This window comes from Tachypleus tridentatus, chromosome 10, assembly GCF_004210375.1.
Source record: "Tachypleus tridentatus isolate NWPU-2018 chromosome 10, ASM421037v1, whole genome shotgun sequence".
In the NCBI taxonomy this organism is placed as follows: Eukaryota; Metazoa; Arthropoda; class Merostomata; order Xiphosura; family Limulidae; genus Tachypleus; species Tachypleus tridentatus.
Window position 1 is genome coordinate 160475972 of NC_134834.1, and position 25382 is coordinate 160501353.

Here is a 25382-nt window from a genome sequence, read left to right on the forward strand (position 1 = left end):
CAGAACAAAACAAACAGATAATTTTGAAAGAGTTTTGTATTAAGATTTAGTATTTTGTTCTAAAGGTTTTAGTTGTTTTTATTCTTCCTTTATTTCTATAAAGAAATCTAATCTTTAAGACGTTTATTATTATACTTAACAGACAAAAATTCTGAAGATAGGTTTACTTCATGAACTTTTAGCTTTCCTAGTAATCACAAGCACAGTGTAAGGACAGTCTGCTTAGGTATTTTTACATGTCTTTTAAATTAAAGCCAGCACGTTATCGACCATGTATATGTGTAATGCTTGAAACATTGTGATGCCATTTCTTCATATCATTTTGAATAAATATTTTTTATTGTTGCTGTTAACATTTTATAAAATATATACATACTTGTTCATTTAAGTTTTATTTATCATAGAATCTGGATTGTGACATCTATGACAAAATCAAAGAATACATTCAGTTGGTTAGTAGGACTGAACTTCTTACGTGTGCTGCTTGGCAATCGTCTTTTACGAACTTACAGAGAGAGTCAGAAAGTGTAAGTACTGAGTGCTATTTTAATATCTGTTTGGTTTTGTGTGAACCACGTGTATTATGAAAGAATCAGGATTCTTCCTGTAAACCAACCATATTAAAGCAAAACAAAAGACAAAACAATATACAACAATGGTGTTGTAATATTGGCAAACAGACACCACTTCTCAGTATAGCCCCTGTTAAATATTATGTAGTTTATATATCATTCTGTAAACAGGAGAGATGTTATGAACACAATTGCAGACTGTTGATTTCGGTGCTATGTTAGCAACATATACAGGCTGGAGAAGGTCTCTTCATCTGAACTTTTTGCTTGCAGTCATTAAACAACAAGACTGTAGGGGCTTTAGCATCATTATGTTGTAGATAGAAAGCAGCTTCTAGTGGGAATCTTATATAATTTAGAGGTCAAGCAACTCAAAATAGTGTGCAAAGTATATCAGTACTAGGAGGGGGGAATTTGTACTAATTTTACACTAATTTATTTAAAGCATTAATAATTTGTAAGCATTTCTTTATGATTTTCAAAAACAGGAGCTCACTTAACACACATACTCACCATAACTATAAGCAAATACAAGTAAGTACATTTGCAGATTACATATGTAATTTATTATACATTGTTATATTGACTCATGTATACTACTGTAATTCTATCCACTTTTCTAGAAACATGAAGAGTTAAACAGACTTCATTCCGAATCCATTGGAAAGGAAAAAGTAAGTACTAGAGGAGATTCTTGTGAAAAGCTACACAGACTTCATTCTGAATCCATTGGAAAGGAAAAAGTAAGTACTATAGGATTTCTTGTGAAGAGTTAAACAGATTTCATTCTGAATCCATTGGAAAGGAAAAAGTAAGTACCAGAGGAGTTCTTGTGAAGAGTTAAACAGACTTCATTCTGAATCCATTGGAAAGAAAAAAAAGTAAGTACCAGAGGAGTTCTTGTGAAGAGTTAAACAGACTTCATTCTGAATCCATTGGAAAGGAAAAAGTAAGTACTAGAGGAGTTCTTGTGAAGAGTTAAACAGACTTCATTCTGAATTCATTGGAAAGAAAAAAGTAAGTACTAGAGGAGTTCTTGTGAAGAGTTAAACAGACTTCATTCTGAATTCATTGGAAAGAAAAAAGTAAGTACTAGAGGAGTTCTTGTGAAGAGTTAAACAGACTTCATTCTGAATCCATTGGAAAGAAAAAAGTAAGTACTAGAGGAGTTCTTGTGAAGAGTTAAACAGACTTCATTCTGAATGCATTGGAAAGAAAAAAGTAAGTACTAGAGGAGTTCTTGTGAAGGGTTAAACAGACTTCATTCTGAATCCATTGGAAAGGAAAGAGTAAGTACTAGAGGAGTTCTTGTGAAGAGTTAAACAGACTTCATTCTGAATGCATTGGAAAGAAAAAAGAAGTAAGTACTAGAGGAGTTCTTGTGAAGGGTTAAAACAGACTTCAGTTTGAATCCATTGGAAAAGAAAAACTAAATACTAGAGGAGTTCTTGTGAAGAGTTAAACAGACTTCATTCTGAATGCATTGGAAAGAAAAAAGTAGTACTAGAGGAGATTCTTATGAAGGGCTAAAACAGACTTCAGTTTGAATCCATTGGAAAAGAAAAAGTAAGTACTAGAGGAGTTCTTGTGAAGAGTTAAACAGACTTCATTCTAAATCCATTGGAAAGGAAAAAGTATGTACTAGAGGAGTTCTTGTGAAGAGTTAAACAGACTTCATTCTGAATCCATTGGAAAGGAAAAAGTAAGTACTAGAGGAGTTCTTGTGAAGAGTTAAACAGACTTCATTCTGAATCCATTGGAAAGGAAAAAGTAAGTACTAGAGGAGTTCTTGTGAAGAGTTAAACAGACTTCATTCTGAATTCATTGGAAAGAAAAAAGTAAGTACTAGAGGAGTTCTTGTGAAGAGTTAAACAGACTTCATTCTGAATCCATTGGAAAGGAAAAAGTAAGTACTAGAGGAGTTCTTGTGAAGAGTTAAACAGACTTCATTCTGAATGCATTGGAATGAAAAAAGTAAGTACTAGAGGAGTTTTTGTGAAGGGTTAAAACAGACTTCAGTTTGAATCCATTGGAAAAGAAAAAGTAAATACTAGAGGAGTTCTTGTGAAGAGTTAAACAGACTTCATTCTGAATGCATTGGAAAGAAAAAAGTAAGTACTAGAGGAGTTCTTGTGAAGAGTTAAACAGACTTCATTCTGAATGCATTGGAAAGAAAAAAGTAGTACTAGAGGAGATTCTTATGAAGGGTTAAAACAGACTTCAGTTTGAATCTATTGGAAAGGGAAAAGTAAGTACTAGAGGAGTTCTTGTGAAGAGTTAAACAGACTTCATTCTGAATCCATTGGAAAGAAAAAAGTAGTACTAGAGGAGTTCTTGTGAAGAGTTAAAACAGACTTCAGTTTGAATCCATTGGAAAAGAAAAAGTAAGTACTAGAGGAGATTCTTATGAAGAGTTAAACATACTTCATTCTGAATCCATTGGAAAGGAAAAAGTAAGTACTAGAGGAGTTCTTGTGAAGAGTTAAACAGACTTCATTCTGAATGCATTGGAAAGAAAAAAGTAAGTACTAGAGGAGTTCTTGTGAAGGGTTAAACAGACTTCATTCTGAATCCATTGGAAAGGAAAAAGTAAGCACTAGAGGAGTTCTTGTGAAGAGTTAAACAGACTTCATTCTGAATGCATTGGAAAGAATAAAGTAAGTACTAGAGGAGTTCTTGTGAAGAGTTAAACAGACTTCATTCTGAATGCATTGGAAAGAAAAAAGTAGTACTAGAGGAGATTCTTATGAAGGGTTAAAACAGACTTCAGTTTGAATCTATTGGAAAGGAAAAAAGTAAGTACTAGAGGAGTTCTTGTGAAGAGTTAAACAGACTTCATTCTGAATCCATTGGAAAGGAAAAAGAGTAAGTACTAGAGGAGTTCTTGTGAAGAGTTAAACAGACTTCATTCTGAATCCATTGGAAAGGAAAAAGTAAGTACTAGAGGAGTTCTTGTGAAGAGTTAAACAGACTTCATTCTGAATGCATTGGAAAGAAAAACTTCATTCTGTAAGTACTAGAGGAGTTCTTGTGAAGGGTTAAAACAGACTACAGTTTGAATCTGTTGGAAAAGAAAAGTAAATACTAAAGGAGTTCTTGTGAAGAGTTAAACAGACTTCATTCTGAATGCATTGGAAAGAAAAAAGTAGTACTAGAGGAGTTCTTGTGAAGGGTTAAAACAGACTTCAGTTTGAATCCATTGGAAAAGAAAAAGTAAGTACTAGAGGAGATTCTTATGAAGAGTTAAACATACTTCATTCTGAATCCATTGGAAAGGAAAAAGTAAGTACTAGAGGAGTTCTTGTGAAGAGTTAAACAAACTTCATTCTGAATTCATTGGAAAGAAAAAAGTAAGTACTAGAGGAGGTCTTGTGAAGAGTTAAACAGACTTCATTCTGAATGCATTGGAAAGAAAAAAGTAAGTACTAGAGGAGTTCTTGTGAAGGGTTAAACAGACTTCATTCTGAATCCATTGGAAAGGAAAAAGTAAGCACTAGAGGAGTTCTTGTGAAGAGTTAAACAGACTTCATTCTGAATGCATTGGAAAGAATAAAGTAAGTACTAGAGGAGTTCTTGTGAAGGGTTAAAACAGACTTCAGTTTGAATCCATTGGAAAAAAAGTAAATACTAGAGGAGTTCTTGTGAAGGGTTAAACAGACTTCATTCTGAATCCATTGGAAAGAAAAAAGTAAGTACTGGAGGAGTTCTTGTGAAGAGTTAAACAGACTTCATTCTGAATGCATTGGAAAGAAAAAAGTAGTACTAGAGGAGATTCTTATGAAGGGTTAAAACAGACTTCAGTTTGAATCTATTGGAAAGGAAAAAGTAAGTACTAGAGGAGTTCTTGTGAAGAGTTAAACAGACTTCATTCTGAATCCATTGGAAAGGAAAAAGTAAGTACTAGAGGAGTTCTTGTGAAGAGTTAAACAGACTTCATTCTGAATCCATTGGAAAGGAAAAAGTAAGTACTAGAGGAGTTCTTGTGAAGAGTTAAACAGACTTCATTCTGAATGCATTGGAAAGAAAAAAGTAAGTACTAGAGGAGTTCTTGTGAAGGGTTAAAACAGACTTCAGTTTGAATCCGTTGGAAAAGAAAAAGTAAATACTAAAGGAGTTCTTGTGAAGAGTTAAACAGACTTCATTCTGAATGCATTGGAAAGAAAAAAGTAGTACTAGAGGAGTTCTTGTGAAGGGTTAAAACAGACTTCAGTTTGAATCCATTGGAAAAGAAAAAGTAAGTACTAGAGGAGATTCTTATGAAGAGTTAAACATACTTCATTCTGAATCCATTGGAAAGGAAAAGTAAGTACTAGAGGAGTTCTTGTGAAGAGTTAAACAGACTTCATTCTGAATTCATTGGAAAGAAAAAAGTAAGTACTAGAGGAGGTCTTGTGAAGAGTTAAACAGACTTCATTCTGAATGCATTGGAAAGGAAAAAGTAAGCACTAGAGGAGTTCTTGTGAAGAGTTAAACAGACTTCATTCTGAATGCATTGGAAAGAATAAAGTAAGTACTAGAGGAGTTCTTGTGAAGGGTTAAAACAGACTTCAGTTTGAATCCATTGGAAAAAAAAGTAAATACTAGAGGAGTTCTTGTGAAGGGTTAAACAGACTTCATTCTGAATCCATTGGAAAGAAAAAAGTAAGTACTGGAGGAGTTCTTGTGAAGAGTTAAACAGACTTCATTCTGAATGCATTGGAAAGAAAAAAGTAGTACTAGAGGAGATTCTTATGAAGGGTTAAAACAGACTTCAGTTTGAATCCATTGGAAAGGAAAAAGTAAGTACTAGAGGAGTTCTTGTGAAGAGTTAAACAGACTTCATTCTGAATCCATTGGAAAAGAAAAAGTAAGTACTAGAGGAGTTCTTGTGAAGAGTTAAACAGACTTCATTCTGAATGCATTGGAAAGGAAAAAGTAAGTACTAGAGGAGTTCTTGTGAAGAGTTAAACAGACTTCATTCTGAATTCATTGGAAAGAAAAAAGTAAGTACTAGAGGAGTTCTTGTGAAGAGTTAAACAGACTTCATTCTGAATCCATTGGAAAGAAAAAAGTAAGTACTGGAGGAGTTCTTGTGAAGAGTTAAACAGACTTCATTCTGAATGCATTGGAAAGAAAAAAGTAGTACTAGAGGAGATTCTTATGAAGGGTTAAAACAGACTTCAGTTTGAATCTATTGGAAAGGAAAAAGTAAGTACTAGAGGAGTTCTTGTGAAGAGTTAAACAGACTTCATTCTGAATCCATTGGAAAGGAAAAAGTAAGTACTAGAGGAGTTCTTGTGAAGAGTTAAACAGACTTCATTCTGAATCCATTGGAAAGGAAAAAGTAAGTACTAGAGGAGTTCTTGTGAAGAGTTAAACAGACTTCATTCTGAATGCATTGGAAAGAAAAAAGTAAGTACTAGAGGAGTTCTTGTGAAGGGTTAAAACAGACTTCAGTTTGAATCCGTTGGAAAAGAAAAAGTAAATACTAAAGGAGTTCTTGTGAAGAGTTAAACAGACTTCATTCTGAATGCATTGGAAAGAAAAAAGTAGTACTAGAGGAGTTCTTGTGAAGGGTTAAAACAGACTTCAGTTTGAATCCGTTGGAAAAGAAAAAGTAAATACTAAAGGAGTTCTTGTGAAGAGTTAAACAGACTTCATTCTGAATGCATTGGAAAGAAAAAAGTAGTACTAGAGGAGTTCTTGTGAAGGGTTAAAACAGACTTCAGTTTGAATCCATTGGAAAAGAAAAAGTAAGTACTAGAGGAGTTCTTGTGAAGGGTTAAAACAGACTTCAGTTTGAATCCATTGGAAAAAAAAGTAAATACTAGAGGAGTTCTTGTGAAGGGTTAAACAGACTTCATTCTGAATCCATTGGAAAGAAAAAAGTAAGTACTGGAGGAGTTCTTGTGAAGAGTTAAACAGACTTCATTCTGAATGCATTGGAAAGAAAAAAGTAGTACTAGAGGAGATTCTTATGAAGGGTTAAAACAGACTTCAGTTTGAATCCATTGGAAAGGAAAAAGTAAGTACTAGAGGAGTTCTTGTGAAGAGTTAAACAGACTTCATTCTGAATCCATTGGAAAAGAAAAAGTAAGTACTAGAGGAGTTCTTGTGAAGAGTTAAACAGACTTCATTCTGAATGCATTGGAAAGGAAAAAGTAAGTACTAGAGGAGTTCTTGTGAAGAGTTAAACAGACTTCATTCTGAATTCATTGGAAAGAAAAAAAGTAAGTACTAGAGGAGTTCTTGTGAAGAGTTAAACAGACTTCATTCTGAATCCATTGGAAAGGAAAAAGTAAGTACTAGAGGAGTTCTTGTGAAGAGTTAAACAGACTTCATTCTGAATGCATTGGAAAGAAAAAAGTAAGTACTAGAGGAGTTCTTGTGAAGGGTTAAAACAGACTTCAGTTTGAATCCATTGGAAAAAAAAGTAAATACTAGAGGAGTTCTTGTGAAGAGTTAAACAGACTTCATTCTGAATCCATTGGAAAGAAAAAAGTAGTTCTAGAGGAGATTCTTATGAAGGGTTAAAACAAACTTCAGTTTGAATCTATTGGAAAGGAAAAAGTAAGTACTAGAGGAGTTCTTGTGAAGAGTTAAACAGACTTCATTCTGAATCCATTGGAAAGGAAAAAGTAAGTACTAGAGGAGTTCTTGTGAAGAGTTAAACAGACTTCATTCTGAATCCATTGGAAAGGAAAAAGTAAGTACTAGAGGAGTTCTTGTGAAGAGTTAAACAGACTTCATTCTGAATGCATTGGAAAGGAAAAAGTAAGTACTAGAGGAGTTCTTGTGAAGAGTTAAACAGACTTCAGTCTGAATGCATTGGAATGAAAAAAGTAAGTACTAGAGGAGTTCTTGTGAAGGGTTAAAACAGACTTCAGTTTGAATTCATTGGAAAAGAAAAAATAAATACTAAAGGTGTTCTTGTGAAGAGTTAAACAGACTTCATTCTGAATCCATTGGAAAGGAAAAGGTAAGTACTAGAGGAGTTCTTGTGAAGAGTTAAACAGACTTCATTCTGAATGCATTGGAAAGAAAAAAGTAAGTACTAGAGGAGTTCTTGTGAAGGGTTAAAACAGACTTCAGTTTGAATCCGTTGGAAAAGAAAAAGTAAATACTAAAGGAGTTCTTGTGAAGAGTTAAACAGACTTCATTCTGAATCCATTGGAAAGAAAAAAGTAAGTACTAGAGGAGTTCTTGTGAAGAGTTAAACAGACTTCATTCTGAATGCATTGGAAAGAAAAAAGTAGTACTAGAGGAGTTCTTGTGAAGGGTTAAAACAGACTTCAGTTTGAATTCATTGGAAAAGAAAAAATAAATACTAAAGGTGTTCTTGTGAAGAGTTAAACAGACTTCATTCTGAATCCATTGGAAAGGAAAAGGTAAGTACTAGAGGAGTTCTTGTGAAGAGTTAAACAGACTTCATTCTGAATGCATTGGAAAGAAAAAAGTAGTACTAGAGGAGTTCTTGTGAAGAGTTAAACAGACTTCATTCTGAATACATTGGAAAGAAAAAGTAAGTACTAGAGGAGTTCTTGTGAAGAGTTAAACAGACTTCATTCTGAATGCATTGGAAAGAAAAAAGTAGTACTAGAGGAGTTCTTGTGAAGAGTTAAACAGACTTCATTCTGAATGCATTGGAAAGAAAAAAGTAGTACTAGAGGAGATTCTTATGAAGGGTTAAAACAGACTTCAGTTTGAATCTATTGGAAAGGAAAAAGTAGTACTAGAGGAGATTCTTATGAAGAGTTAAACAGACTTCATTCTGAATCCATTGGAAAGGAAAAAGTAAGTACTAGAGGAGTTCTTGTGAAGAGTTAAACAGACTTCATTCTGAATCCATTGGAAAGAAAAAAGTAAGTACTAGAGGAGTTCTTGTGAAGAGTTAAACAGACTTCATTCTGAATGCATTGGAAAGAAAAAAGTAAGTACTAGAGGAGTTCTTGTGAAGGGTTAAACAGACTTCATTCTGAATCCATTGGAAAAGAAAAAGTAAGTACTAGAGGAGATTCTTATGAAGAGTTAAACAGACTTCAGTCTGAATCCATTGGAAAGGAAAAATAATATAGATGGTTTTTATGAATTGTTAAACATACTTTATTCTGAATTTGTTTGAAAGTGAACAGTATAGGAGATTTTTGTGAAGAGTTATACAGACTTCAGTCTGAATTTGTTGGAAAGAAAAAAAGTAAATTTTTTTCTGTATCTAGAATTTAGAACAGGAGAATATGTGAAAGTTTAAATGGCAATGCAGGTTTGAATCATTTATGAAACTGTCCATTTTTCTGTGTTACATTTTCTTCCCCTCTCATTTTGTGAAAATAATTAAATGTCTGTAAACTAACATATGATGGTGCATTTATGTTTTTTAATATTTCAAGAAATTGATTTTGTATAATGGATTGATTAACCTATCATTGTTATTGTTTCATGATTCCAAGAAATCTTGTGGTAGAAATTTATTTAAATGTTAACTTATTTCAACTATTATTAAAACTATGATCAGCACATTTCAAGGATATTAGAATTAAGTAAATGAGATTCCAAGTTTTCATATTTTACTTGGTTTCCAAAAGGATCAATTTTGTGTTGAAAAAAAAACTTTTGAAAAGTCAACAAATACATTAAAATGTATTCAGTTTCAGTGAAAGTTCTTGTAAAGAAAAAAAATTATTTGAATGACTTTTTGAGATTTAAAATTTTGACCAATGATATTTTTAACACAGAATGATAAATTCTGAAAAGTCTCCAAATAGAAAAAGTAGTGTTTGGAAAACAAAATCTATTTCATGTAGATTTCATGTCCATCTTTTTCTTTGACTTTTTTTTTTTTATATAATGGTGACAGAAGATATGTTTGCACAAAGTTCAATCTCTTAAGTTGTGTTTAGCCTTTTTACTTAAAAAAAAAAAATATATTAAGTATTAATTGCAAATGTTATTGTAATTTTAATACTTTAAAGCTTAGTTTATAAAAAATGGATGTGAACATTTGTACAAAACAAAAAGAAGCCTGCAGGCAGTCAATATATATTTTAAACTGTATTTTGTCAAGAGTTCAGTATCCTCCAGTGGTGAGAAAACAGCAGCTGAAATTGATCCAGAAATAAAGATCGAAGAACTTCGACAGTTGATTCGTAAGGCAGAGGTGAGTGAACGTTTTTACTCTGGTGAACAACGAATGTGATTTACGGTGATATTTTTTATAAGTTAATAGTCAGTACTGTAGTTATCTGTAACACATACATTTCAAAGTATCGATATGTTCTAAAGTACAGAAAAAATACGTCTGTAAAATCCAGGACCGCCTGACGTAATCTAGTGGTTAGTACAATCCGTTTGGGTTGTGGACACATTATAAGAGAGATGGTCAAATCTTACTATTGGATCAGACACCAACAGTGCTCTTGACTAGCTGTTTTTCCTCTAATATGTTGGTTAAAAAATTAAGGACGGCTTTGTAGTTTGCGCAACAAATCTGAAAGAAACAGACAAAAGCGAAATTATTTATTTATCGCTAAAAATATATGTTGAATATTGATAGAGAGCGAGAGAGAACTGATAAGCTCATAAAAATATTATTCCATACCATCGAGCAGCAGTAACTTCTAATATGTTTGATAGATGGCAGTGGCGTATATATTTTCATGAAGACCAATGCAACCAAAACTAAAAATAAGTAAAAAAAAAAAAAACATGTTAAAAAGGAAGCAGTGGCTTAGTTGAAAACTCCAGTCATAGTTTCTTTAAATGAAGCTTGTTAATTGTAACTGATAGAACGCTGTAATTATCTTTTCGTTAACTTTGAACGTGTCTTTTGTGTTATCGCTTAGAAGCATTATCAACATGTCACATGACTGAGTTCAATAGCTGTAGGTCTCCATGTAATGTATAAATAACTTGAGTTGTTAATAAAGTGTAATAACAAACTTGTGTATTACAATAAACATATTTTTCACGTTGTTACATATAGTTCCATTATAAGCTTAATGTTTACAGTTTATGCAATTTTGAATACATTGTTACTTTCCTGATCAAGCGGTGTATTGAAATTCTTTGTGAGCATGTATTCCAGTTTTATCACTGGGCGTCAGATTTCATGGAGTCCCCTTGATTTGTCTCATGACCCTAAACATTCTGATTTTAACCTTCATTGCAGTATGTTATTTGTATATGTGTGTGTATATATATAGTTCTTGTAACACATTTACTGATCATACATACCGTTAATACACGTTCCAGTGAACTATAACAAAAATGTCACACTAACACCGTTACTTCATGATAGACAGCGTAACTACTTATCTCGTAATCCGGACGGCCTGACAACTTAAACTCATGAAAGTTGTTTAGGTTTTACTAACAGAGTTTCCAAAATTAAGTTACGCAGCTTTCTAATATAATATTTATTTTTCTATCACGTAAGAATTTTTTTTTTATAAATCGGGAAGAAAAAAACACTTAGGTCAAGTTCGTAAGAAATGTACCACAAATTTAACAGAATATCTTTGGACCGTTTACACAGTCTCTTGTTGTCATAGTAATGAATAATTTATGTTGAAAAGAAAAAGTAGTCAAAGTGCACGCACAAACAAATACTATCCATAAATGACACGTCATGCGGCCTGTTTCTTGTGGGCTCAAGAACGATCGATAAGATTCTTACGTCGCGGTTGATCTAGAGGAATCTATAACCAACGGTTGTCAATATTTTAAGCTTAAGAAAATGTGACCAGATTACAATGGAAATGATTCATTTACGTAATAGTACATATAACGCTTTGTGAAAAATTTGTAGTTAGTGGAGAAAACGGATATAATTTTTGGAGTCAGCGGACAGGAATTACTGCAAAACATGTAATAAAAATCAAGATAATAAAAAACATCGCAAGATTGAATTACTGATGTTGGGCAGATTACAGTAATTTTAATATTTCAGTTTTTAATGTTTCTATGTCACCTTGATTTGTTTGTTTGTTTTTTTGAATTTCGCACAAAGCTACTCGAGGGCTATCTGTGCTAGCCGCCCCTAATTTAGCAGTGTAAGACTAGAGGGAAGTTAGCTAGTCATCACCACCCACCGCCAACTCTTGGGCTACTCTTTTACCAACGAATAGTGGAATTGACCGTATCATTATAACGCCCCCACGGCTGGGAAGGCAGCATGTTTGGCGCGACGGGGATGCGAACCCGCGACCCTCAGATTACGAGTCGTACGCCTTAACACGCTTGGCCATGCCGGGCCCCTTACCTTGGTGTTTAGAGAATTTTACTTATGAAACTTGCAAAGTAACTATGAGCGACTGTTCAGAACAATGATATGTGCAATATTTGTTATACATTATATGTGTCTGTGTATTCCTCATATTATCACCGCTGAAAGCTGAGACTATAATCAGTTTTCTTTGTCGTTGGTTACTGTTGCGTATAAATTGGTTAATATTGATATCATTTGCTATCCAGGCAATTCTGATCTGACAGTGTGATGTGAAACTCCATGACATAATGGTGATGTCGTTAAAAAATTAAGTTTAACAGACAAGAAAACTCAAAGAAAGTTGGATAAAATATTCATTGGTTAGCGTGCTGAGAAAAAGTCCGAAAATAGTAAAATTCTAAATAAAGGGTGATGTATAAAATAATGAAAATATTAAACCTGAAAAACGTGCAATGTGAAAGGAAAAGAACTATATTTAGATATATGGGGGGAACACACCTTTCAGGCTAATAAACCAGACCTGATAGCAGTTATTAGGTTGAACAGCAAAACGCCTTGGCAAGGGTGTGGTTTTCTGATTTACCGGCAACACCTCTCTCTGTGAATCTAACCTAGATCAGTGGCAGGGGAGAGTACGAGAGAAGAGAAAAATGGCATTTTCCGCGGTTCTCACCTGGGAGTAAGAATTACGGTAGTCGGATGTTTAGGGGCATAACCTTCTCTGTAGTCACTTGTGTGACCTTTCGTGATGAGCGTTGTGTGTTCAAACATGTGGAGTATTTGAAACAGTTTAAATTAATGAGCCACTAGTCATCATAAGGCAGTTACTGAAGCAGGAAGTAGTTGCTCTTCGTTATTTATAAGTACCATTTGAAACACGTGGTTTTGTAGTGCACACTTTTAAACCTAACCATATGTTTGGAAAAGAACCCGATCAATATAACTCACGTCACTGGAGTTTTTTTTTTTTTTTTTATCTGTTATCGGAGTTACACAAAGACTCTGCACTCAGTCGTCAATACTTCTAAAGAAAAAAATCATCTAGTTCGAAGCACCCACCGCCACCGTTTAGGTTTTTCATTTCTGATCAAAGAGCTGGATTTAACCTCTATTCATGTAGTGCACTGACGGTCCTAAAGTACGGAGTTGTTGTTTTTTTTCGGCAATAAGACGCAAGCCATGAACTTTCGGATTCATATTCCGCGCACAGAAACCAACATTGCTCTATTTTATGTGTGGTTCTACTTTTCTCCCTTTTCGGTTATATCTTAAATAACTTCAAACTGTTTCAAGCATACGGTTTCCAACCATGATTATAATCTGGTTTGCTCGTTTATTGAATTTCGCGCAAAGTCACACGAGGGCTAATGCGCTGGCTGTCCCTAATTTAGCGGTATAAGACCACAGGGAGTTATCCATCACCAACTCTTCATCTACACCTTAACCAATGAATAGTGGGATTAGCCGTACATATACGCCCCCGCGGCTGAAAAGGCGAGGATATTTAGTGTGAAGGGGATTCGAACCCGCGACCCTCAGATTATGAGTTCATCCCCCTAACCACCTGGCCATGCTGGCCCCACAGAATCTGGTCACTCCTGCGAAAGAGGTTTTAATTTGTATTGCATATTCTGCACTTTAGAAACATTCTCAAATTGACCGATGGAATGTACCATGTAGATCCCTGAATCATCAAAAGAAGGGCATTTTTAATGCTACAATAGATAAACGATCCAATCTAGAAAGGCGCCTAAAAGGCTGACATAAAGGTATCGGCATTCTTCTTTTAAACATTGGCCTGCAGTTTTCGATAGAAATATATCTGTGTACTGATAAAATAAAGCACAAAATTGTGGCCTGCAGCCTTCGATAGAAATACATATGCAATATTAATAAAATAAAAGTACAAACAAATATGGCCTGCAACCTTCGATAGAAATTTCTGTAATACTGATTAAATAAAACATAAAAAATAAGACATGCAATCTTCAGTACAGAAAAAAAAAAAGAGGGAATTTTCAGTACTTGCGGCATTAGAAAGTTCACAGCAAAGGTTTTAAAGTTTGTTTTTACTAAATCGTTACTGTTTAAGGTGCTTTTTGCCCGAACGTTCTATCAAGATTTTGTGCAGTTCTTTATGATCTCTATCATGAACCACAAATAGTGGTTCATGATATCTTATTTTATAAATGTGTCTCATGAATTAACTTCTTAGTTTCGAATATACCCTTATACGTACATTCGTATGTATTAGTAATGTTTTTGGTATTACAGCTATTTCTATTCAAAACTATCATTTTTGTTTCAGATCTGTGTTTTGAACAACGATTTTTTTTAACAAGAGAGAATCAGAATCCTCAATAACGGCGGCACTTGAAATTCTTTTAGGTAGGATTAGGGTAAATTAATGTATGAAACCTTTTCGTTGTTGTTATTAACTATATGGTCCAGCAATACCAAACGAGGGGCGCGCGTGGCCCTATTTTGATTTTATTATTCATCAGGATCTGTGCCAACCTACGTTCAATTTGAAATTCTTTTAGGCAGATTTAGAGTAAATTAATCTACGAGACCTTGGGCGTGGTGAATATATCAATCGAAAATATTTGGACTCCAGAGTCCAAAACTGTAATTAGATCACAAATCGGCCAAGACATAACAGAGGTATGAGCTAAAAGTAAAACAAAAACACAACAGTCTCTGAGCCATTTTATGATCCACTATGCCACAGATAAAAGTAGGAAATGAAATACTGAAATACTGGGTCTTGGATGTATGAATTCTTTGAGAGTAGTCATTCTACTGTACATAAAATAATGTTAAATGTTCTTTCTAGAGTGTTATGTTATGCATGCAACATTGTTATGGGATGATCGCCAAGGTTATTAAATACGCTGATAAATATTATTTATAAGTTGACTTCACTTACTGGAATAGATTACTTGAGTGGCTTCTCCGACTATACAAAACATGCCGTTGTAAGCATGACCCAGTTGTCCTACTTTATTAAGTTTTATTTACAATAACTACACAAAACAACTACCTTACGGGTGACATGGCTTTTACGAACAGTAGAAACTGTAGTTCAAGGCATTATTTATAACAAGACTTTCGTAAGTTCATTGCAAATTTGTGACCAAAAAACGTTTGTTATATGTCTTTGCATATTGATAAGTTCATTACCTCTGAGGCCCGGCATGGCCAGGTGGTTAAAGCGCTCGACTCGTAATCTGAAGGTCGCGGGTTCGAATCACCGTCCCACCAAACATGATCGCCCTTTCAGCCGTGGGAGCTTTATAACGTGACGGTCAATTCCACTATTCGTTGGTAAAAGAGTAGCCCAAGAGTTGGCGGTAGGTGGTGATGACTAGCTGCCTTCTCTCTAGTCTTACACTGCTAAATTAGGGAAAGCTAGCGCAGATAACCCTCGTGTAGCTTTTCGCGAAACTCAAAAACAAACAAACAAATCATTACCTCTGTTGTTCATAAGAAACGTTTGCCACTTCTTTAGCTGCAGTAATTTTCAGTCAAATAATAAGAGGAAAACAATGGTATTAGGAACGAAGGTAAATTTTCTTATAATAGAATATATATTTATTAGCATGCATTGAAACTACAATTTGTTTTATTACAAAAATACAGTCCTAAAAATATTCCTTGTGCAATGACAAGTGACTCTTTCATTCGCGCATTACTAGGAAATTGTTTGTAATTAATGAAACTGTTCTGTAAAATTAATTATTTGTCATATGGTTACAGAATTTAAATAATGCGTCGTACATCCTTCTAGTTAATCATAAACATTGCTCAGTTGTTATCATCTGTATCTATTTTCCGTTTTTTTTCACGTTTTGAGGTCAGTCAAGACTTTCATAGTATCATCTTGGAAGTATCGCCACGTGCAAAGGGGTTGTTATACATGTTTTATAATAGTGTAGAACATGACCTTTCTCAAATTGTTAACCCCTATTTTTGCACTTCAAGGTGTCACGTGTGCGAAGCGGGATGGCTTATCAACACTTTTTTTGTTGTTGTTGTAGCGATAGAATCTGTTGCCGTGGAATTTTTGTTCGCGATGAACTGTGGGAAAGACACGCCTTCCTCTAAACCCCTGAAATAAACAACAAGCTAATTGCGGATGGGAATTTCGTAGCAAAATATTTGTGTATTTTGATGCCTTTGTACATTTTGAAGACATCTTGAATGAGATGAAAAGATTAAAGCCGAACAAATAATTGAAATTCCCAAACCCTGATGAACTCATATTTTGATCACTAGGGGTCGAGCGGAAAGAGTGGATAGAGAGAAACAAACACAAAGCCGACCGTGATGGAGTTATAGATCAGATAAGATAGCGTGCAGTAACATTATTTTGTAAGAAAACCAAACCATAAGAACGTAAAAGATTCATCACTACTGATATAAAGAAAAATATTCACAGACTAACCATTTGTGTAAGAACAAATATTTTTTGCGGATTTTGGCCATTATGTAATGTGTCACAGAATCTGTATGCTACATATTTTGTTTTTCATCACCTTTCGGGATGTTAGAATGAAATTATTACGAATTATTCACAAAAGCCTATCATGTGAAGGATTGTGTAGAGTAGACATTGACTTTAGTGCATTATTATTATTTAGCTGTTTATTTGGCCATTGGCACGTTGTCAGAAAATTGAGATATTACATAAGTATTTTGGCATTTTGTCAGAAAATCGAGATATTACATAATGTTTAATTTATTGTACTCGTGTAAAAATATATTAAATGAATTATAATAGCTATATTACATATACGTATTATTTTTATGGATTATTGGTAGGGATTAAACATTTCTGTAACTTGTAAGTTAAACTAAAATCCATACGTATGAAACAAAATAATTATATTTATTATGTACCTCAGAGAGGTGTACCGTACTATAACAAATGCTGAAGCAATGTCCTCTGATGAAGAAGGTATTATATTTGACTATGTGGGCGAGATTTTAATAGTGTACGAACTTATGGTTTCAGCCACAGTTTGGACAATGTTTATGAGATTCGCCAAGAAACCAGTGGAGTACATCTAGTGGAATAGATCGCCATTCGTACTGTAAAGCAGCTCCAGGTTTAGTGAGATTTCATCACTTGTCCATTAGACAGTCTTTTAAGGGCAAAACATATCTAGGACATTAATTGATTAGAACGACTGATGTTACAGTGGGTATGGCATAATATATTGTCATGTGGGAAAATGTAAAATGTGTGTTCCTACCCATGTGAATTTGTTTGTTGGTTTTATTATTAAACGCATAGCTACATAGTGGGGTATCTAATCTTTTCTCACCGTTGGGATAAAAACAAGATTTTTAGCATAATAAGTTTTTAGACTTACCGCTGAGCCACTGCGATTCAACCAATGCAATCAATGCAGATTTCTGTAAAGTATTGCAGTATGAAAACACATTCATGGCTTCCATAATTCTTACCAGTTATCGAGTGATAATATTACTTCAAAACTTCAGATGTAGGGGGTCTGGCCACAACCTAGATAAAGTCTTGTCCTCTCTCTCAGTATAGCCGTTTCATACACTAAAGCACTGGGAAGACTGACACATTACATTCACTGCTGTGGTGAGTACATTGTGGGATGCATTACAATCATAAAACACAACAACATTTGGGAGTGCTGGCCTGCAGTCCAAACCTATAATTAAAGTCTTTGATCATGGTATTAACGCCAGGTGGGTGACTTCGTTTCACAGCACGATCAGTCATTTCACAGACACTAATATCGCGACTATTGCCTTCATTAGCAAGTCTTTCTTTCAAGGTGTGTAAGGTTCTTTACTCGTTACAGCTGACTAACTGTAGCAGCTGTTGAGATTTATAAACCATGCGCAAAGGTGCATTACGGGATTCCCACGTAGTTCCAATAGGGACGGGTTCAAAACCAAATGAGTATGTGTTATTCCAATACTTTTGATGACATAATATATATTTATGCGCATATCTGTGTGTATATTAGAGTAAAATAATTTAAACCACAAGTATATTTAGAGATTGATTCAACGCATTTTATACTGTAATGTAAACTTCATGAATATATATATATTTGTTTTGTTATTCCAGACAGGAAAGGCTAAAGCAGAGGCCAGGATAGAAGCATTTCGAGAAGGAAAAGGTATGACAGTAATACTTTTGTGTAACAGTAAGAGGAGTAAGATTATAAGTTTTAACTTGTAAAGAGTAAAACGTTAATGCTTAATAAAACATAAACGCCTTTGCACTTGCTTTTTAACTTCACCATTGCAAGGCTTGCAGAAAAAAAAAAGGGTTTCTCAACTAGGAATTTGCGAAGCACTCAGAGAGTCTCGACGAGATTTCAGGGGTTCCTCCAGTAGTTTAAAATGTTGTGTTCGAGTTAAACTATAAGTTTAATGAAAGGACGCCATATATACTGCTGGCCAAAATCTTAAGGCCAATGAACATAAATAAAAAATATGCAATTTGCGTTGTTAGACTCAACGACTTATTTCAGTAGAGCTTCGAAATGTGAAAATAAGAAAAGGAAAATTAAAATAAAAACCTTTTTCAGCATTTAATATGAAAAATGTGAACGAAGTGAAATTAGCCAAAATACTAGCTGGTCGAAAGTTTAAGACCATACTGAAACGAAACGTTAATCGGTAAACACGTAACGAAATTTAGTCATTTGTGTTCGAGCATTAGCGTTGTCAACATCTCCCACTGACATCTCCTGTGCTACATTGGGTAAAAATATTGCAAAGGCTATAAAGTTGACAGAGTTTGAACGTGGAAGAATTGTCGAGCTGTAAGAGCAAGGTCTCTCTCAACGTACCATCGCTGGTAAGATTGGACGTAGTAAAACTGCTGTTCCAAATTTCTTAAAAGACCCTGAGGGATACGGAGCGAGAATTTTAAGTGGTCGACCCAAGAAAATTTTGCCGGCGTTGAGCAGGAGGATTCGACGCGTTGTCCAGCAAGACACCAGCCGATCGTTGAACCAGATTAAGGCCCTTACGGACGTAGAATGCAGCTCAAACACAATAAGACGGCATCTACGAGAGAAAGGCTTTGAAAACCGTAAACGTCTTCAAAGGCCACGCCTTCTTCCACACCATGAAACAGCTTGGCTAAACTTTACTGACAAGCACAAAACATGGGATGTAGAAAAGTGGAAGAAGGTTTCGTTCTCTAATGAGAAACAATTTAATCTGGATGGTCCAGATGGCTTCCAACGTTACTGACACGGTAAAGATATTCCACCGGAGACATTTTCTACACGACACAGTGGAGGAAATTCCATCATGATCTGGGATGCTTTCTCCTTCCATGGAACAATAAAGCTTCAGGTTATACAGGAGCGTCAAACAGCAGCTGGCTACATTGGCATATTGGAGAGAGCATCCTTATTGACTGAAGGCCCTCGCTTGTGTGGAAATGACTGGATCTTTCAACAGGACAATGCTGCAATCCACAATGCCCGCAGGACAAAGGACTTTTTCATGGCAAATAACGTGATGCTTTTGGACCATCCAGCGTGTTCGTCCGAACTGAACCCCATTGAAAATGTTTGGAGGTGGATGACAAGGGAAGTCTATAAAAACATACGTCAATTCCAAACAGTTCATGATCTTCACCATTTGGAATAACATTCCAGCCAGCCTTCTGCAAACGCTTATATCGACCATGCCAAAGCTAATATTTGCAGTTATTCGCAATGACGGCCGTGCAATTTACTACTGAGACCTTTTGTTGGGCATTTCCTACCCTGTTTAGGACTTCTTTTTGGTATGGTCTTAAACTTTTGACCAGCTAATATTTATGGAATTTCATAGTGTTCACATTTTCCCTATTAAATGCTAAAAAGATTTGTTTTTTTTATATTCCCTTTCCTTATTTTCATCTTTCAAAGCTCTACTGAAATAAGTGGTTAAGTCTAACAATGCAAAATACTTATTTTTTGTTTGTTCATTGACCTGAAGATTTTGGCCAGCAGTATATATACACTAATATTTGCTAAACATAAAAAGTACTTATTTTCTGTGGATACGTGTTTGGTTTCCCTATTGAAGTTGTCTTAAATTTTAAAATATATTTGTAATTTAGGATACATGTGCTTATTCTTGCACTGTTGTATTGTTCTGCATTTTTGCACATGCGTAAAGATAACATAGATTTATTGCTAGCAGATATTAGAAACAGGACAGCTTGCAATTCAACTAAACAATTATTCTAATTGTGTGCAGCAACTATCAAATGTGGATGAATTTTTAATTCGCTCGTTGGCGTGAAAAATATAAAACACAGAGACTGAAAATACGTAACTGTTCTGAACGAACTCGGTCCTAAGAATCCGAAAAGCTGAGTATAACGGGGATCTGAACTTTTTTGTCGTGAGTAAAAATACAACAACCAAAAGCCATTGTTAAGCCTGCAAGTTACGGTAAAATGGTGACAGTCACTTAAATGTTGTTGTTTTTTTCACACAATAAATGAAGATATACCTTGAAATCAATGTATTTAATTTATTCACAAGATCTTTTCAATTAATACTTAAAACTTTCAAAACAACAGAATCACTTAATTATCGAGCAATGCTCTTTTTCATTTTTATTAGTGAAGGGCTAAGTAATTGGTTAATACTAAAACAATAATAAAATACAAAAATTGCTGAGATAAACAAATCGTATACAGTTGCTGAAAAGTTGATGATGCTTTGCTCGAAGGAAATCGTGAAGGAAACGTTTGAAAAATAAAAGTGTAAAGAACTGTTCTCTCTCCCACCCCAAAAAAACAAACAACCAAACAACCAAAAACCTATATCAAGTAACACTGTCAAACGACAGATTAGTTCAATGTGACAAGGCATAGCCTAGGGTTGGCTGCCTTCACTTGTGCTGACTTTGCTTTTTCTGCTACAACACGACTGGTCTCAACAACGATTTCAGTAGGTGTTGGTAGTCTGCCTGTACAAAGTTTATAAGGTCATCTGCAAATGTTATGCAATCTGAGGTACTCCGTAAGAAGTACGTTGGCGTTGCATTCTTTGGTGTAATAAAGTTTCACCAGTTAACTTCTCTCTGGACTAGTTGGATAATCTGCATGGTTTCGATAGGTCTTTCGATATCGGTGGGAAATATGCGAAAAAAAAAAAAAACCTTGAAAACCCTAGTTCAATTTATTTCATCATCCCATGCCATACTGTTTGTTTCTTTAAAATGACCCTGTATTACTGAACTGTTTTTGAATTTCGCGCAAACCTACACGAGTTCTATCTGCGCCAGCCGTCCCTAATTTAGCAGTGTAAGACTAAAGGGAAGGCAGCTAGTCATCACTACCCACCGCAAACTCTTGGGCAATTCTTTTACCGACGAATAGTGGGATTTATTGTTACACTATAACGCCCCCACGGCTGAAAGGGCGAACATGTTTGGTGCGACGGGGATTCGAACCTGCGACCCTGATATTACGAGTCGAACGCCTTAACCCATCTGGCCATGCCGGGCCTGAATTACTGAACTAATCAAACTTACAATAACGACCAATATGTGTATTAGACACGCCAAAATGAACCAAATCAGTAACAAGTCTTTTACTATGAAAAGTTTAGAAACGAAAGTGATAGCAGTTTTTCCTTCTCATGATGACTTACTGTGGGGAAAAGTTAACAGTTAGAGTGTAAACTGAATCTTTGGTACACGAGTCACAGTGGTGTCACACTTACAAATTAATCACAGGAGTCTTGTGTGAAACGTTTTACAAATTTCATTTTGTAGTACATTAACCACATAAGTCCTATTAAAACGTTTTATAAATTTGTTGTTAAAGCAAATTATCCACGTAAGCCCTGATGAAACGATTTATAAATTTATCACAAAAAAGCCTTGATCAAATGTTTTAGGAATTCTGCTATAACAAATTAATTACAGGAGTTTTAGTAAAACTTTTTAAAAAATTTCGTATTGTAACAGATTAATCACAAAAATCCTGATCAAACGTTTCAAAAATTTTCTTATAACAAATTAATCACAGAAGTCTTAACAAAACGGGCCCGGAATGACCGTGTGGTTAAGGCACTCGACTCGTATTCTGAGGGTCGCGGGTACGAATCCCCGTCACACCAAACATGCTCGCCCTTTCAGCAGTGGGGGCACTATAATGTGACGGTCAATTCCACTATTCGTTGGCAAAAGAGTAGCCCGAGAGTTGGCGGTGGGTGGTGATGACTAGCTGCCTTCCCTCTAGCCTTACACTGCTAAATTAGGGACGGCTAGGACAGATAGCCCTCGTGTAGCCTTGCGAGAAATTCAAAACAAACCAAACCTTAAATAAACGTTTAGAATTTGCTGTTATAGTAAATTAATTGCAAAATTATTCGTTAAAGATTTTGAAGAGTGATATCTTTAAGAACAACTTTCCAGTGTGTTATTGTTAAGCATAGAAATGACTTGCATTGTCCAGCGATATTATACAGAGGTCATAATTCCATGAATTTTAGTCTTAATTTCAGTTGAAACTCATAGGCTTCTTAGAAATATACTAAAAACTGAAATTCGAATTTTGCGTACGTGGGCTAAATGACCACGTCACAGATCCCAGCGCTAGAGTTCAGAAATAACCATCCCTCATTTTGAATGATATTTACCATGGTATTGACTCGCTCTTTGAACCAAATAACGTGATTGATGGGCAGTTTTATTATATACTCATGGCTGAAAATGAGGAGTGTTTTGCTGGTTCACTCTCAAACCACGGACCTTTCGATCCACAGCCCGACATGCTCACCACAATAATACGCTCAGCCTTCTACAGAGTTTGAAAGAAAATGCCTACGATATAACGGATTACAGAAGAATTAATAATAAACTCCAAAGGTTCTTCTTCCACGTAAACTTTCACGAGATGACATTGTGCCTAAATGAGCGACAACATATATCCCTCGAGTAGCTTTGCGCGAGATTCAGCAAATAAACCGAACGTGCTAACACATTCAATGCCTCCGCTCGAAACATATCCAGGGCTAAGTTTGTTTGTTTTTGAATCTCGAACAAAGCTACACGAGGGCTATCTGCGCTAGCCGTCCCTAATTTAGCAATATAATACAAGAGGGAAAGCAGCTAGTCATCACCGCCCACCGCCAACTCTTGGACTACTTTATCAACGAATAGTGGGATTGACTGTAACTTGGAACGCCCCCACGGCTGAAAGGGCAAGCATATTTGGTGTGACGGAAATTCGAACCCGCGATCCTCAGATTACGAGTCGAGTGCCTTAACCACCTGGCTATGTCATGGCACAGGGTTAAGTATGAGTCTTCTGGCTTCACTGGTAACATTTTACTGTTGTAGTATGCTCAAGAAATGTGTTTTATGAGCTGATTGAATCAAATATTTGACGATAACTTTCTGCTATTTACTGTATTAACTCCAGAAATTTAGTTATCACTAGAGCTGTATCACGTTTTTCGTACTTTTAATATTTATTAACTTCGTGTAATTAATTAATAGAAATGTACATCCTGAATTAATTTTAATATTATCAATTATCAGAAACACCACAATCAAACTGATACTTACAAAACTTTCAGTTATTCACGCTGAATTATAATAGTTTTGATAAAGTTCAAAATAGGGAAACTCTTCATGAAACACTTTGTACATAAACATCCATGTCTTCGTTTTATTGGTTTAGCATTGCTTATCGCGAACATTGCCACACAACAATACCAATGTTGAAACAAGGCACCAATATTTTATTAAAGGTTTCTCAGACGTCACCACACAACAGTGGATTAAGCACCGACCCTACAGCTGTTCTCTTTTGGCTATTCCACCACTTTTAAATATATTTTACACTGTCTGCTATTTACGCATGATTTTTCAAAGGCTAAAATGAACCATATATGACTTGAATTATGTTCTGTTCGTTTATATAACCACTTTTGAAACAAACGATTCCATACTCCTATTGGTTGTTGTTTTTGGTGTTTGTTTGTTTTTTACAATTCTTAAATTACACCCCTACCTCTCTCTCCACATTCATATTAACTTCGTTGAAATATATTAACATATTCCATAATCTTTAATTTCCAATAGATGTATTACTATATTATTTACAACCTATCTCTTTCAACTTGGGCTATGTGTGACCTAGTAATTAGCGTGTCGGGCTGTGTATCTACGGTTCGAAACGTGACGCCGCTTAATACGCATGGGACCCGACATGGCCAGGTGGTTATAGCACTCGACTCGTAATTTGAGGGTCGCGGATTCGAATTCCCATCACATCAAACATGCTCGCCCTTTCAGCCGTGGGAGCGTTATAATGTTACAATCAATCCCACTATTCGTTGGCAAAAGAGTAGCCCAAGAGTTGGCGGTGGGTGGTAATGACTAGCTGCCTTCCCTCTAGTCTTACACTGCTGAATTAGTGCGGACTAACGCAGATAGCCCTCGAGTAGATTTGCACGAAATTCAAAACACACCAATTAACAAGCTTGAACGTTTTTGCTGTAAGTGTGTTGTAAAATGATAGTCAGTCCCGCTATTTGATTCTGACCTGACCGTTTAGAGGTTGTTATATTATAAGGATCTCTGACCTGACCGTTTAGTTCATACGTACATAAAGGGCAGTTCAGGCTGAAAAATTCAAGTTCCATTCTTTTAAGTACTTACAATTTCTACAAGTCTCTCAGAATGAACATTTTCACGTGTAAACAACCAACTGCTTACAACAAAACTATTATTCAACACCAATTTTCTTTCATGATCATTCCGTTCCTCAGTCAGCTATTCGTTGGTTCCTAGTTTTTTATTATTGACCCAAATAAATTATTAAAACCTTCGTTTGTTTTTTATTCCACGAGCGAACTGCTGATTTCATAACAACATTTATTGTTGTTGTTTTTTCACTTGCACGATGTTTCCTGTTTTAACTGCAAATTTTAGGCGATTGCTCATTTCACCTTTTATTTACCCTTCTGCTTACTTATTCTACTTTATCTATTTTAAAGCCCAAGATACAAACATCAGGTGACAACGTACTGCTCAAATCTTCCAACATGACCATCTGTTTTATGAGTTCCATTTGAAACAAAAAACTACTTCACTCCGATTATAAGCTTTAAGTAACCGAGCGTACACTCAAACAATGGTGTTTTCCCGCAGAGCCTATCAGCAGCACAGCGGGACTCACGGCACACCTCAACCGCTGGCGGGTAAAGACGGGACCGACGCCCCTCTAGAGGGCTACATGTTTCTTATTTAATGTGAAAAAGCTGGCATATTTCTTCTAGTAAATGTGACAGGAAAGTGTAGTATACAGAGTGTTGTATTACAGGCACTCGCCTCCGACCGTGCGTAATGTTTTATGTAATAGAGGATAATTGATATACTGTAGTAACAAGGCCTAACAATCACAGAAGAACCTTCTCCCACCTCTAGCGGAAATGCTTTAATCCTCTACGCGACCCACGAAACTTTACGGCCACTATAACCCACCAATCACATGCTTTGGTAAATTCCAGTATTAATGTCGTGTCGTATAAATAACCAATCAGAATACTCATCTATAAAGTTACCAATAATTTTAAATATTA

The 25382-nt window shown here is 35.3% G+C and overlaps 1 protein-coding gene across 1 annotated transcript in view; it reads left to right on the forward strand.

Annotated features, from left to right (window-relative positions):
• LOC143228549 (protein nervous wreck-like) overlaps positions 1 to 25382 on the forward strand; it is a 156385-nt gene that overhangs the window by 65415 nt on the left and 65588 nt on the right. The window contains exons 9-12 of the mRNA XM_076459792.1: positions 405 to 527; positions 1196 to 1246; positions 9613 to 9705; positions 17891 to 17942. Coding sequence (XP_076315907.1) covers positions 405 to 527; positions 1196 to 1246; positions 9613 to 9705; positions 17891 to 17942 — 319 coding nt within the window. The remainder of the gene's footprint in view (positions 1 to 404; positions 528 to 1195; positions 1247 to 9612; positions 9706 to 17890; positions 17943 to 25382) is intronic.